Here is a 13559-nt window from a genome sequence, read left to right as displayed (position 1 = left end):
TCCTCCAGCGAGCCCCATCTAAATGGCTGACCGTGTGCTCGAATTGCTAGCGCCTGTGCAGGCGGCGCTGAGCGCCTCTCCTCTGGCTGTGAAAATCACGGCGGCTGTGGGCTGCCTGGTACTATCTCGCCTGGCGCTGCAGCTGCTGGGATCAGTGTACACGTTCTTCCTGCGTCCGGCCAAGAGCCTTAAGGGCTTTGGCCAGTGGGGCGTCGTCACGGGCGCCACGGATGGTATTGGCAAGGCGCTGGCCATGGAACTGGCGCGCAAGGGAATGAATGTGGTGCTGCTGAGCCGCACTCAGAGCCGTCTGGAGGCTGCGCGCGACGAGATTCTGGCCAAATACCCTAAGGTGCAGGTGGAGATCTTAGCTGTGGACTTCAACCAGGTGGACGAGCCCAGCGTGCGCGAGGCGCTGCAGAAGAAGCTGGACCAAGTTAAGGATGTCGGTGTGCTCTTCAACAACGTCGGTGTGTCGTACGACTTCCCCGAGTTCTTCGACCAGCTCCCGGAAGACCGCGTGGACAGCCTTATCAAGCTCAATGTGGCTGCCACCACCGTCATGACCAAGCTGGTGCTGCCCGGTATGGCTCAGCGTAAGCGTGGAGTGATTGTCAACCTGAGCTCCGGCTCGGGCCGTATGGTCGTACCGCTGCTCAGCGAGTACTCAGCCACCAAGAAGTACGTGGAGCAGCTGACGCTATGTCTCGCAGCTGAGTACGCGGCTAAGAACGTGCACGTCCAGTGCCACGTGCCTATGTTCGTGTCTACCAAGTTGGCCAAGATCCGCCACTCGAGCTTCATGGTGCCATCTCCCGCCACGTACGCACGCGCGTCGGTGGCACACCTGGGCTACGACACACTCATCTCGCCGTACTGGCCGCACGCGCTGCAGATCTGGCTGTATGAGAGCGCCCCCACGTGGCTATTGGCTAAGGTATGCACCTAGCAGCCATCGTCGTCATATTTAGCTTTCTCTGACTAGCGAGCTCGAACAATGTTTTGCTTCCAGGCCGCCATGATGACCCACCTGTCGCTGCGCAAGCGCGCGCTCAAGAAGCTTGAGGCCAAGAAAACTCAGTAAACGCAGCGCTAAATAGGCTTGTGACTCGTCATGCATTTAACACTTGAGTGACGACCACTGCTGCTGGCCAAGTCGGCAAGGATAACGACCACACAGCAGCACCGGTAGTACATGTGGTAGTACACATAGTTGTAAGCAAAACCGCCGCCAATTCATGCAACGTGATCGCCTGCTTGAAACGCTCAGGTCATTGTGATCAAATACGCATTCAGTTGTCGAGTCTACAGCCCTTAAAGATCCCTTTGGTCGCCAACGTATGCGTCCTGTTAGACCGCTCTGGAGCGATGAGCAGTGTTGGCGGTCTCGGCGCGGGAGGTGGCACGGGGCCGCACGGCCCTTCGTCGAGCTTCCATGACCGCCGTCATGTTAGCGACCCGCACAGTTTTAGAACAAGGGCGCCGATATTGGTCTAGCGCTATCGAGCATGCCGCGTCAACATCGCCTCCGGTGTTGGATAAAGCCTTTGGTAGAAATGGGTGGCTGGCTGTCGTCAGCGTCTTGGAAAGATCTTGGGATTCCTCGTCGTCACGCTTATTCGAAGATAGCACCACTGTCCATCTCGGCGAGATCTGAATTGGAATGTAACCACTGTTCTTATTTAGAGCTTCCAAATAACTTACCTCAAAATAAGACGGAGCCTTGAATTCAAATTTGCTGTCTGTTCCGCGCTTGACATCGTGTTGCTGTCTGTATTTCGGTCTCTGCAACACCAGCAGGCAAGCACCCCAGAAGAGCCAGCAAGTCGTGAGCAGCGGCTCAAGCACGACTACACCTTTTCAACTTCAAAATGGCGACAGGTAAAATCAAAGTGACAAAACGTAAGTTCAAAATGACATCGAACATAGGAGCCAGCAAAGCCAAACTTGATATTGTCTTTATTCTCCTACAGGCATATCTTTCATCTGGATCGCACGCGCATGGAACTTCATGGTGTGCAACGAGCACTTGTAGCAAAGTTCTGGGGTGATAGCTTCGAGTACGAGGAGGTCAGCATTGATCCAGCGGTAAGCAGTGCGAAGCTTGACGTCGTTCTTGAGCGCGACATCGCGCCAATCTTGGCCTTCGTGAGCTGCACGGAGAACCCGTCGAACGGTAGCGTCGTCGTACAGCATTGCTGTGTGGGTAGGAAGCACAGTGAGAATTGCTAAATGAATGAAAGGCAGTGCGGCCACAAACTGCAGCAACAGTGTCCACTGATTCCATCGACGCCGTACAGCCAGCCAGCGTCCACCAAAATTGGCGGGAGTAGTTGCCGCCACTTTTTGCCTCTTTCATCTAATGAACTCCAAACGTAAATACTCCCATAAATATTAAGTGTCAGTGTCATGTCATTTTGAACTTACGTTTTGTCACTCTGTCGCCATTTTGAAGTTGAAAAGGTGTATTTTCTGCGGGTACGATTGAGCCGGCTCACCGACAACGAAGGCACAATTGCCAGGAAAACTTTTTTCTCGAGGACATTTTTTTTCTCTTCTCTGCGAAGGGCAAAAACTTTGAAAAAGATCTTGGCCGCTGCGACGTCGGAAACAAGAACCCAGCTTCGCGCTCTGCTGTGGCGGTGCGATACTCACACATGGAGATCGTCAGCTGACTCCGGTGTTTGGGGTCTGGTGGATTCAGACGCCGCGGCATATTTCGCCCAGCTGCGCCACCTAGTAGCTACACTACCCTCCCCCACCCAGAAGGCATCAGTACATGCTCCATGTTGTCCTCTAGCGCCTAGTAGCCATAGATAGTAAGAAGCACCAGGTGGCAGCATTTTCATGGTCCTAAAAAAATGCATTTAAAAGACTACCCGCTATTCCGACCCTTCGCACGCGATTTCAAATCTTTAAACCTGTCAGCACTCTATTATAGATACTGCATTCCGCTGGATTACTCTGCGCTGACTTGTGTTTACTAAGGTTCAATTGATTTCTCTACCTGCAGCAACGTATCCCCTTCTACAGCTGATGTCAGCTGCCAAATGCGGTACCGCTGCTGCCCGCCACGACTCGCGCACGCATGTGAAATTGAGAGAATGCCTTTTCTGCCGCTAGCCTCAACGTTGCCTTACTCTGGCTCATAGTTGCTTTTTCATTATCGTGTGTAAGTTGCCCGGAATTAGCCGCCCAGGTCTGCGCCATCAGAAAGATAACAATGGGCCTTGAGGATCTCAGCGTATCGGCCGGGAACTCGACGGCCGAGCGCGTCGTGGACGCTAAAACTGTAGCACCCGCAGCCTCCCTTTTTGCATCGGCGGCGATCGAGTCCGAGGCCGCCGCGCTGCGTCGCCGCACATCAATCCCCAGTACATTCTCGTTCGGCGGCGTGGATCATGCAATTCCGACTGCTGATGTGGCACAGCGCCGCTGGCGCAGCTTCGACGCCGCCGTCTCCGACGACTCGGCCACGTCCTCGGCACTCGACCAGCTTACGCGTCGCATTCAGCAGGAGTCCCAGCACGTGCTCAAGCGCAAGGCCCGCCTGTCCAAGCGCCGCGAACTCCTGCGCAGCGTGAAATGTTTGCTCAGCTCTAGCCGTCGCGATCAGGTGGCGCTACTACAGATGCAGCTCGTGGCCGAGGTGGCCACGGGCAACCGCTCGCTGGCCGTGCTCAGCGACATGCGGACGCTGCTCGCGCTGGATGAGGCTGACGATCTGGTCACAGGATCGCAGCGCCATCGAGGCAGCTTTGCCGCCAGCCAGACGTTACTAGACGGAATCGAACATTCAGATCGCGCGCTGGCCGAGGATTGGCTGAGACAGGTGCTACAGCTACAGGCCAGCTATCTGGGCAAGCTCATGGAGCTGCACGGCCAGAAGAACCTACAACCTAGTGGTCTGACGCTCCAGCAACTGCTAGAACAGGTGCACAATGTGATTTCTGCTAAAGACGAGCCCACAGCCGCACTGGTGCGCTTCGAGAAGCTATTGAGCCGCCAGAAACTACTCAAACCCGAGCTTAAGAAGGCGCTGGACAAGCTCTGCTTAGACACCATGCGGTCCTTCACACGCGCCAGTAGCCAGCCCGGACCAAAGACGGTTTTCGATGACAGAGAGCCGCGCGACGTCATGCAGTCGCTAGTGCAGGAGATCGTGACTGCTGTGGCCACTGAGGCCAAGCTAGAGAACAAACAGCTCCCCGCGCTTCGTGTGTTTGTGGAGCACATGGTGTTCAGCCGTCTCGCCTGCGCCTGCTACCGTGGCACCGCAGCCGACTTGGATGAACTTAATGGCGCGTGGCGTGAACACGCAGCCAAGATGCGTGAACTGAGCCTCGAAGAAGTCAGTGTGCCGGTGCAAATCCCCGAGGAGGCCAAGCAACAGGAAATCTTCAGCGAGTCGATCGCGGCGTTTAATCAGATCCCGCACCTGGTGCCGTCCAGTGTGCTGGCTTCCTTCATGCGTGCTGTCTGCACACTGTATCGCGAGGCCAAGGACGGACTTGATCTGGACAGTAGCTGTATCTCGGCCGACGTGCTCCTGCCTCTACTGGTGTACGTGCTGAGCCGTTGCGAGCTGCCGCACTTGCATTCGCAAGTGTATCTGATGGAGCAGTACGCCATCGATGAATCCCAGGATGGTTCGGAGGCCGCTTATTATCTCGCGTGCCTACAAGCTGCCATGGGCTACATCATGGGCAACTGCTCGTCCGACGAGTCGGAGAACCAGTGAGTGACGTGGAAATTTATCTGTATGGTGCCTCATAGTCGAAACGGCAACTTTTCCGTCGCAACAAGAAATTATTTATCATATTATGTAACAATACAAGCGAGTTTTTAGCCGACAATGCATGTGAGCTGTGTATTTCCCTTTTCTAATTCTCTAATGATCAAGTGGTATATTAAATTATTATTGCAGCGAGTCGATCCAATGCCGCACATTACCGATCGACTTCTCGAGGTCTAAATCAACAAACCTCGTTAGTGCTAGACTTTATCAGACAGCGTGTACATGGCAAAATTTAACGTACTAACAGCCCCGCAGCGCTGCAGCCAAGGTGATTCAAGCAGAGCATCCGCTGACGCACGATCGAGCGGGTTCTTTTGCAAACACTGGTGTAAAAAGTCGCAGAAATCCTGAGAAAAATACTGTGGCGACAGAGCTGGCGGCGGTGCTTCCAGTACACTCTGCAACATGTCGATGCAAGCCTTGTGTTTTGGGTACGGGTACACGCCAGTTGCGGCCTCCATGAGCACGAGACCGAGACTCCAGATGTCCGAGCTGTAGCTGTACTGCGTGTGTTGTATACGCTCAGGCGACATGTAGCGGAAGGTGCCTACAAACGTACCGCACATGGCTGCAAGAACACACAAGTCAGAGATGGCAGTTGATAAAGCCTCGTCACGGACGATCAAGACCTACCGATTGAGTTGCCGAGCTCGGAAGCGATACCAAAGTCCGAGAGTTTGACTTGACCCTGGCTGTTAAGTAAAATATTGGGCGGCTTGATATCGCGGTGAACGCGCTTGTTTGTCTTGAGATATGACAGCGCGTGGAGGATCTGGAAGGCCATGCTAGCCAGGACGTGTTCTGGAATGGTACCGAGCTGATGGATTACGTTTTCTAATGATCCTCCATCCATGTACTCGAGAGCGAGCACCACGGCTCCGTCACGGAGGAACGCGCCGAAGAAAGTTACGAGACACGGACACTTTGCGTCGAACAGCGCGTTGATCTCACGGATTATCTGCTCACGTTTGATCTTGTCGTACATGTTAATCATCTTGAGTGCCAACGGCGTATTGGTCGGTCGGTGACGCGAGATCAGCACACAGCCGCTGGCGCCTCGACCGATCACCTGTCCGCCCCATTCCAGCTCTTCCGGTACGACGCTGAAGGCGCGTCCTGTTCCCTTTCGGACGACCCCTGTCGATGTGATAGCGTACTTGCCTTTGACATAGGCGCCAGCACCGGCAATGAAGGAATTCTCGAGGTTGTTCATAGATCAGGGCGAGGTGCGGACGGAGAGGGCGATCGAGATCTGATTGCGTCTCTTCCGGTGCCAGCAAGGGATCAAAGGTGCTCTGGGGGTCGTCTCAGAAGCACACCAGCCTTCAAACGCCCCAGCTGGCTGCCTAGAGTGGTGCACGCGTGCTTTACTGGCCCCTTCGACGTTGATAGACGTTACGTCGCTACGCACGAGGCAGGAGAAGATCAAGAAGCGAGCGACAGACCACTGGCATACGAGTACTAATAACGGGACACTCGAAGGTGCCAGTAATAGCCGTTGGGCATGAAAACAAGGTGATCAACTGGTTGAAGCTTAACGTACGCAAATACAGTTTCATATAAGCGGCCCCTGGGCTGCCAGCGCTCTCCGACACTACAACAAGGACAGATATCCCGTCATGACGAATGCAACAACGCTGAATCTGGTTGTGTAGCTAAAAGTTTGCAATTCAAGTTGAATGTCACGAACGCCGGCACGCCGATATCTTTAGCTGCCTCATCTTCACGGTCTGATGACAGGTCTCCGATATCTTTAGTATCACAGCGAGTTATCATTCATGCGCTACATTGTTCGTTTGCCCGGCTACCAGCCAACGCAGAGACCAGGTATCGAGATGCGCGTGCTCCGGATTACCGGAATGGTGCTGCTTTGGGTCTGGACCGGGGTTCAAGTCGCGAAGGCCGCGTCATGCGCTGACCAGGTGTCTCCCGGAGACAAGAGCGTCGGTATTTCAGGTGAAGATGCCCCCAATTGCCCGTCCAGCGGTGGCGTGGGGTGCTTCTCTGGTACCCCATGTCGATTCTGCATGACATTCAGCACACCGCAGAGCGCGCACTTGGCCGCTTGCAAGGCGACAGCTTCAAGTGCCTCGATAACTCCGACAGTGACTCCATCAATTGCTCCAACAGAGGCCCCGACTTCGACCGTGGCTCCAACATCGGATGACGACTGCAGTGAAGCCCTCACAGCTGCGTGATTCGATTGTTCCCCTCCTACACTTCTTCACTCCACTATTTTATGAACATTTGAGGCCGCTAGCGACTTGCAAATAGACAAACTCCACTCTTCGCTTTTCACTTGTCGCTCACAAAAAATTGGCTACATAATAGGAGTGATGGTCGTTCACTGTGTTGCAAAGACCAAAATAATGGCAACCCTCCCATCGCCACTTTTGTCTTGCATTGAGCAGGCGTTGCGAACGTATTTCTCAAGCGATGCGTCCGTTCAGGATGCCGAAGACCCCGCCCAGTTCCGCTCTCAAATGCTGCTACCTGGTAGCGACGAAAGCGACCACGGTATCCAAGCGACATCCATGACAGTTGATGAAGTTCTGGTGGGGATGTCAGAGACATCATACACTCTTCAAGTGGCTGTAATTATCCACACGTGGCATTCGACCGGGACGAATCCGCTCCGGACATTGCCATTCACCACAGACGAAGCCTCAATCGAAGGCGTGACGCCCGAGTTCACAAGTCGAAAGCAACTTCTAGATGTCTCCATAGACGCTATCCACTCATTCATCGCTACAGTCATAAGTGACACCGATGACGAACTTCTAACAGCAACAACGGCACTTGTAGACGACTTCGGCGGCGCCCGTGGGCTTCTGACGTTGCTGGGGTTCCAGCAAACCGTGGGAAGTCGCACCTTGGCCCCTCTTACGCTTCGTCAATGTCTCGCAGCGTTTGCACAGCGTCATACCCCCGATGAGCCGCTCACGGTCGGTGCGCGAGCGTTTAGCAAACATTGTGCCAGAAGCTCCAGTGGCTGGTGGGGTGAGTTAAAAGGCAACGATAAGGCCAAGAATCTACGCGCCGAGACCAAAGTCCGTGAGCTACTAGCTTCTGCTACGTGGAAAAACATTCATAGTCTCCCGCACGCTCATGCGACGATGGAAATCCGCAACGCGTTGGGGTATGGGGCCCGATGGGATGCAGAGACTCGAAACTTCAGAGGATTCCTCGAGCCACCAATGCTCAATGGCCATGAGATCAAGTGGCGACACTAGACAGAATGAGCGAAGAAACAGGCAGTTCGCGACGTTGCAACCGCACTTGGTTGCGACGGCGTGGGGTCGTTTCGCGAAATAGATTAGGAAAATACATGTACTTGACACTTGCCACCCTTTGAAGCAAGTAACGTGACAGCTTTCCACCCAGCGGAGAACGTGCGTGAAGCAGAACTCCGCTTGCGATGCTGTGGGTTGCAAGCTGTCATCGTTATCCTCACTCGCTTCAAGCGCCTCGTCGTTCGGTGGAGTTGCGGTGCAGCTCATTCGCCAATTGGCAGACTGTTTCCTACTCGAAAGTTCTAGTCGTTTACCTGCCGAGTATCGATGCGAGCTCTTCAGGTTTCGAGCGCTTTCTTCTTGATGCTTACTGTGCTCAATACAGGGACTACAGAAGCAGCTACGTCGTGTGCTGACAGGGTGTCGTCCGGTGACCAGAGCGTTGGAATTAGTGCAGTGGCCGACACTTCCTGCACGACTGGTGGCTTAGGATGCTTCCCGTCCGGTGACCAATGCCGCTTCTGTAGGACGTCGGAAACCAGTCAGGCCTCGCATCTGGAATTGTGTTCGGCGATCCCAGGCGCGACGCCTTCTCCTACCGAATCGACCGGCAAAACGGAGTCCACGAAGAGTCCGAAAGTTCCACAGGAATCGACCGTTGCCTGTCAGTCGTTCGTCTCGGTCGGTGACCAAGGTGTGGGGATTTCAGCTGTGGCAGCGTCGAATCCTTCGTGCGCTGCAAACGGCTTGGGATGTTTCCAGAGCGGACAGTGCCGGTTCTGCCAGACGAGAGCGACCGCGCAAAGCGCGCCGTTTATAAGGTGCTCTAGTCTTACCGGGACCGCTACGACACCGACAAGTTCGCCGACATCCGCCCCGGCAAACACGCCGTCACCCACTTCAGCATCGACTAGCACTACCTGCTCGTCCGTTGTGTCGCGATCTGGACTGGAAGGCATTTCGTACGTCTCCGAAAGCCGCTGCAACGTGGCGTCTCCGACGCTTCTCGGTTGTTCGGCGAGGACTTCATGTCGGCTGTGCCGCAACTTTAAAAACGAAGCTAACCAGTATCTCATCAGCTGCAAAGTGTTGCGAGACCAGGGAGCTACTGAAAGCACGGCGACGAACTCTTCATCTTCCGGGACCGGCGAAACGGAATCTGTAGCTGACACGTCGAAAGAGAATGCACTCGCTCAGAGCTCTGGCAGCGTCAATGTGACGACGAATTCAGCTCCCAGTCCGGCATCCGTCAGTGCCCCCATTGGAGCAGTTGCTGCGGTTGTCGCGCTTGTTGTGGTGGCGATGATGAGTGTCATGTACGTGAAGGGACGTCGCGAGTCCTACGACGAGCCAACGACCCCGAAGGATGGCCCGGATGGTGACCTGTTGACCCCCAACGATGCCAATGGCTACACGCCGCGTGAAGGATCGCTCGTCATGGTCGTGAGCCAGTCAGCGATCGCCACTCTTTGAAGTTCTGGAGCGCTGTATCGATGGCATCCTGGGGAGACTGTTGTGAATAGCACAGTGTAAAACGAACCTGTGCTTCGATCACTCCTTCAAGAGTACCTCTTTAAATATCAACTGCTATTCATCTTTGTCTTTGGTGCAGTATTGTCACTTGCAACAACGTTCCGACAATTTGGTTTATCGAAACGGTAAATCTTCAGCCGATGTTACTATCAGTTCTAGTTTTTTTTGCATGTTTTCAGGGAACCCGAAAAAATAATATGCATAAAAATGAATCCTAATTTTTTAATTTAATTATTAATTCTTACCCCTCAATTCATTTTTGAATTTATTACAATTCATTCATAAATTGCTAAGGTGCATGCCAACAAAGTCCACAGGGTCGCTTGCTACCAGCCATTTACAATACAGGCTGCCGGCCACGTCCAAACCTACCAAACATCCATTCAGAATTCAATCTACAGTCTTCTGGGCACCCCTCTACCGCTACAGTGCCCTCTCTGCCCATCATGGTCCTAACGAGCAGCCAAATTTGCTCAATGCTCTTCGCTGAGGTTGGTGACGGATTCTACAACTGCACGACCTGCGGCAAGCAGTACAAGAAGGGCAACGGCTACACGAATCTACTAAACCACCTACGACGCAACCACGAGGACTATGAGCAAGAAGCCCAAGAAGCTGCGCGCCGCCAGAATTCCCTAAACCTTTGCCTAGTCAGCCAACGTACGCGGGATCTACACCGTTGGCTCGAATGGGTGATTTGTGAGCGCCTCCCGTTTGCATTTGTGGAGCGAAGGCTCACCCGGCTGAATGTGGCACTTTCTACCGTGTCAGAGGACACGCTACTCCGCTATATAGTATTGCTGTTCGAGGTAGTTGAGGGCCGTGTAGCCAGTGAGCTACCCGAATCATTTGGTCTCGTATTGGACGGCTGGACAAGCAGCAACCGTCACTACGTTGCAATCTTTGCGGTATTTGACAGTGCCACCGGTAATACCGGTAAAACCGGTAGCAGCGCGGCCAGTGATTACTACGAGGACTTAGAGTGCTTATCTCGTCGCTTCGTGCTGCTAGCTTTCTCACCCGTAGAGACGGAGGAAAATCTTAGCGCACAGAGCCAGTACGACCTAATCGCTGATACGCTGTCGCGATACAACAAGCCTTGGAGCGCAGTGAAGTTCATGGTCGGCGATAACTGCTCCGTTAACCAGTACATTGGCCGGAAGGAGGGTGCTATACCGCTAATCGGATGCGCTAGCCACCGCTTTAATTTAGCGGTCAAGGACTTCCTCAAGAACGAAGACGAGTTGATAACCAAGGTCCATACCTTGATGTCCAAGCTGCGTACGATCAAAGGTAGAGCCATTCTTCGCCGCGTCTCCCATCTGTCTCCTCTGCTGAGGAACGACACCAGATGGTCGAGCACGTACGAGATGGTAGAGCGCTACGCCAAACTCCAGCCGGCAATTGTTCAGCTGGGCCTCAATGTCCTCGTGGAGCATGATGTGCAACCTCTCCTACTACGGCGTGCGGAGCACGAGCGCGTCAAGGCGCTTCTTAAAGATTTAGCAGCTTTTGAAGCCGTTACCAAGGAGCTGCAGAAGTCTACGCTAACTTTGTCCGCTTCGCGACGTCTTTTTGACCAGGTTGTGAAGGAATACCCAGCCCTACAGCCTCGGCTGTCAACAGCGGCATCTATAGTGAACAACCCCAATTTAGAGCAAGGTCTAGTCAAGTTACAGCGTGGGGAGGCGCTAAACGTCGCGGAAAAATTAGCCTGCGCTGAATATAGGTCCCCTGATCTCGAACGGTCGTCTTCAAGAGTCGCCGAGGAGTGCTCTATTGTGAGAGCAGCGTTCAAGAAACGCAAGGTCGTGAAGCGCTCGCACTACGTTGACGTCGCGTACATCCCGCCAACGTCTAACGAGTGTGAGCGCTTCTTCTCTCTTGCTAAGCTGGTGCTGTCTGATCTACGGAAGCGAATGTCTCCAGCCAGGCTTGAGATGATAATGTTTCTGAACTACAATCGCGACTTGTGGGACCTGAGTGCGGTGGACAAGGTACGCTCGAGTATGGGCCGGAATAATGCAAATAATTGAATTATTAATTTTCTCAGCTCACGTCGATGTATTAATCTTAGTATTGCATTTTCGGGTTCCCTGCATGTTTTAAACCTTGATTGGCCATGTTTGTAGATAAGTTAAATTACTAATTTGTGGCCACTTACCTTTCTGCCCCGCGTTGCCAGAAGCTTAAACCTTCTCCCTCCTTCACTTCCGCCGAACGACCTAAGAACAGCGTTGTTTCGCATCCCCCCGCTTCTCAGCAGTTCGTGGCCACAGGTACGTGATTTTTTCGGACTTTTCAATGCAAATAAAGCCTCTATTATAACGTGCAATGTGCGACCGTGTGCTTGAATTTGTTACAGTTTCTGGTCCCTTCTTTCCACCGTTGTTCGTACGTCTTCTCCTATTATCACCCATGTGTTCAGGTAGGCCGTTTGCGTATTCCACCCACGACACTTAGCTTGACAGCAGCAGCCATCTTGGAACAAAATTTCTTGCCGCTGAATATTGACGGAGCTCACTGAACATGCATAGTGGTGGATGGTTCAACGCAGAGTGTGCGCTGCTACGATGTCATAAGCAAGCGCGCAAACCATAACTTGCTTGCAGAGCGTAAAAAAAAGTCTTTCGAAGGCATTTAGTGCACTGTCCCACCCAGAAGGACGACTACACCATTTCCCGGGCTGACTGAAAAGTTTTCCAGGCAATGTGAAAAAAGGAGATGAGAGGAAAAAAAAAGTCACCGTCTCAGACAAAAATAGTACTATTCCCAACCTGAGCAAATTTGCTCATCTCCTGTCCCAACCAATGTGAGAGCGCCAAATTTAGGCGCCAAAACGAATCCATAGCACAAGTTCATGTACTGCTGACACAAAGACAACGAGTGGCTCACAGATACGTTGTTGGGACTGACGGAAGGATTAAATATTCTCGTTCCTCACTTCGACTTTAGCAATCTCTTCTCCAGCCGTCAACACAAACACGCTGCGCGATCACACATCGAGAGCAAGCCAAGGAGTGGGTCAGGCGTGTCGTCCGCGAAGGTGGTGGTGCGGAACTTGCTGCAATCCACAAGGACACAAACTACGAGACTGCTCGAGGTGCTAAACTGAGCAACGCTCCAACGGCGAGACACGGTGTGGTGTCGGTCCGGCGCGGTGGGAGAATGACAGCTGAAGTGATGCAAAAATCGAGGAGTATATTGATGAGGATTGCAGGGCTACTTTGACTAACTTATGTGACAGACTGCGTAGCGACTTAGGTGTTGTTGTAGGCAAGTCATCCGTTAATCGTGCTCTCCAAGGCATGCTTTATAGCACTAAGAAGATACGCATTGAGAAGTCCACAATGAACAGCTCCGATAACAAGATCAAGCGCAAAGCGTTCGTAGAGAAGCTCGACGACCATGTTGCTAAGGAAAACATGATCGTCTATCAAGACGAAACCAATTTCAATCTCTATTTGTCACGGTCACAGGGCTGGTCCCGTATCGGCGACAGAGCCGTCGTACAGCTTTCACCGTCGCAGGGGAAAAAACTGCACGTACAAGGTGGCGGTTCAGCGCTTACGGGGCTGGTGCTACTGCGAACGCACGAAGGCTCCATAACAAGGAAGAGAACGCCCGCTTCATTGCCGATCTCTTCGTCGCAGCGCTGCGAACTGAGGAGTATCGAGAACTACCTGTCGACACCAGATTCGTCATTGTGACGACCACGCGCCAGCACACAGCAGCGTCGAAGATTAGCCCGCCAGTTGCTTGTATCCGATGGGCATCCTAAACGGGCACCAACTTGAGAATTCTGGCGGCTCGGTCCTTACAGCCCAATGCTAAACCCCAATGGAAGGGTTGCTGGAACGTCCTCAAGTCCAAGAATGCGCCTCTTCCATGGCGTCAAAGAAAGGATGCTATGCTTGTGCGGAGGTGAGTAACAGTACTTAACACAGCGCAACGATCTAACTATTCATGGAAGGAAGGAATTTGATATGGGCGAA

The 13559-nt window shown here is 53.1% G+C and overlaps 7 protein-coding genes across 7 annotated transcripts; 5 read left to right on the top strand and 2 right to left on the bottom strand.

Annotated features, from left to right (window-relative positions):
- Window positions 1-10: 10 nt before the first annotated feature.
- PITG_00127 (estradiol 17-beta-dehydrogenase, putative) lies at window positions 11-1269 on the top strand (the record flags this gene model as incomplete). Its single annotated transcript, XM_002908708.1, has 2 exons — window positions 11-937; window positions 1013-1269. The coding sequence occupies 2 exons, from the start codon at window positions 23-25 to the stop codon at window positions 1082-1084; spliced, it is 987 nt and encodes a 328-aa protein (XP_002908754.1).
- Window positions 1270-1959: 690 nt separating this feature from the next.
- On the bottom strand, window positions 1960-2196 carry PITG_00126 (uncharacterized protein; the record flags this gene model as incomplete). The annotated part of the gene is made up of 1 exon (XM_002908707.1): window positions 1960-2196. One exon carries the CDS (start codon window positions 2194-2196, stop codon window positions 1960-1962), a length of 237 nt encoding a protein of 78 aa, XP_002908753.1.
- Window positions 2197-3179: 983 nt separating this feature from the next.
- On the top strand, window positions 3180-4850 carry PITG_00125 (uncharacterized protein; the record flags this gene model as incomplete). The annotated part of the gene is made up of 1 exon (XM_002908706.1): window positions 3180-4850. The coding sequence occupies one exon, from the start codon at window positions 3224-3226 to the stop codon at window positions 4739-4741; it is 1518 nt and encodes a 505-aa protein (XP_002908752.1).
- A 68-nt stretch (window positions 4851-4918) lies between these two features.
- On the bottom strand, window positions 4919-6011 carry PITG_00124 (ser/thr kinase; the record flags this gene model as incomplete). Its single annotated transcript, XM_002908705.1, has 3 exons — window positions 4919-4971; window positions 5040-5366; window positions 5432-6011. 3 exons carry the CDS (start codon window positions 6009-6011, stop codon window positions 4919-4921), a joined length of 960 nt encoding a protein of 319 aa, XP_002908751.1.
- A 588-nt stretch (window positions 6012-6599) lies between these two features.
- Window positions 6600-7052, top strand: PITG_00123 (sporangia induced hypothetical protein; the record flags this gene model as incomplete). Its single annotated transcript, XM_002908704.1, has 1 exon — window positions 6600-7052. One exon carries the CDS (start codon window positions 6634-6636, stop codon window positions 6994-6996), a length of 363 nt encoding a protein of 120 aa, XP_002908750.1.
- Window positions 7053-7167: 115 nt separating this feature from the next.
- On the top strand, window positions 7168-8031 carry PITG_00122 (uncharacterized protein; the record flags this gene model as incomplete). Its single annotated transcript, XM_002908703.1, has 2 exons — window positions 7168-7294; window positions 7340-8031. 2 exons carry the CDS (start codon window positions 7168-7170, stop codon window positions 8029-8031), a joined length of 819 nt encoding a protein of 272 aa, XP_002908749.1.
- A 327-nt stretch (window positions 8032-8358) lies between these two features.
- On the top strand, window positions 8359-9504 carry PITG_00121 (sporangia induced predicted protein; the record flags this gene model as incomplete). Its single annotated transcript, XM_002908702.1, has 3 exons — window positions 8359-8594; window positions 8664-9203; window positions 9270-9504. 3 exons carry the CDS (start codon window positions 8359-8361, stop codon window positions 9502-9504), a joined length of 1011 nt encoding a protein of 336 aa, XP_002908748.1.
- Between the last annotated feature and the right edge of the window lie 4055 nt (window positions 9505-13559).

This window comes from Phytophthora infestans, genomic scaffold (assembly GCF_000142945.1).
Source record: "Phytophthora infestans T30-4 supercont1.1 genomic scaffold, whole genome shotgun sequence".
NCBI lineage: Eukaryota > Oomycota > Peronosporomycetes > Peronosporales > Peronosporaceae > Phytophthora > Phytophthora infestans.
Note: the sequence above shows the minus strand (reverse complement) of the source record. Positions and strands in the feature narration are given on the sequence as shown.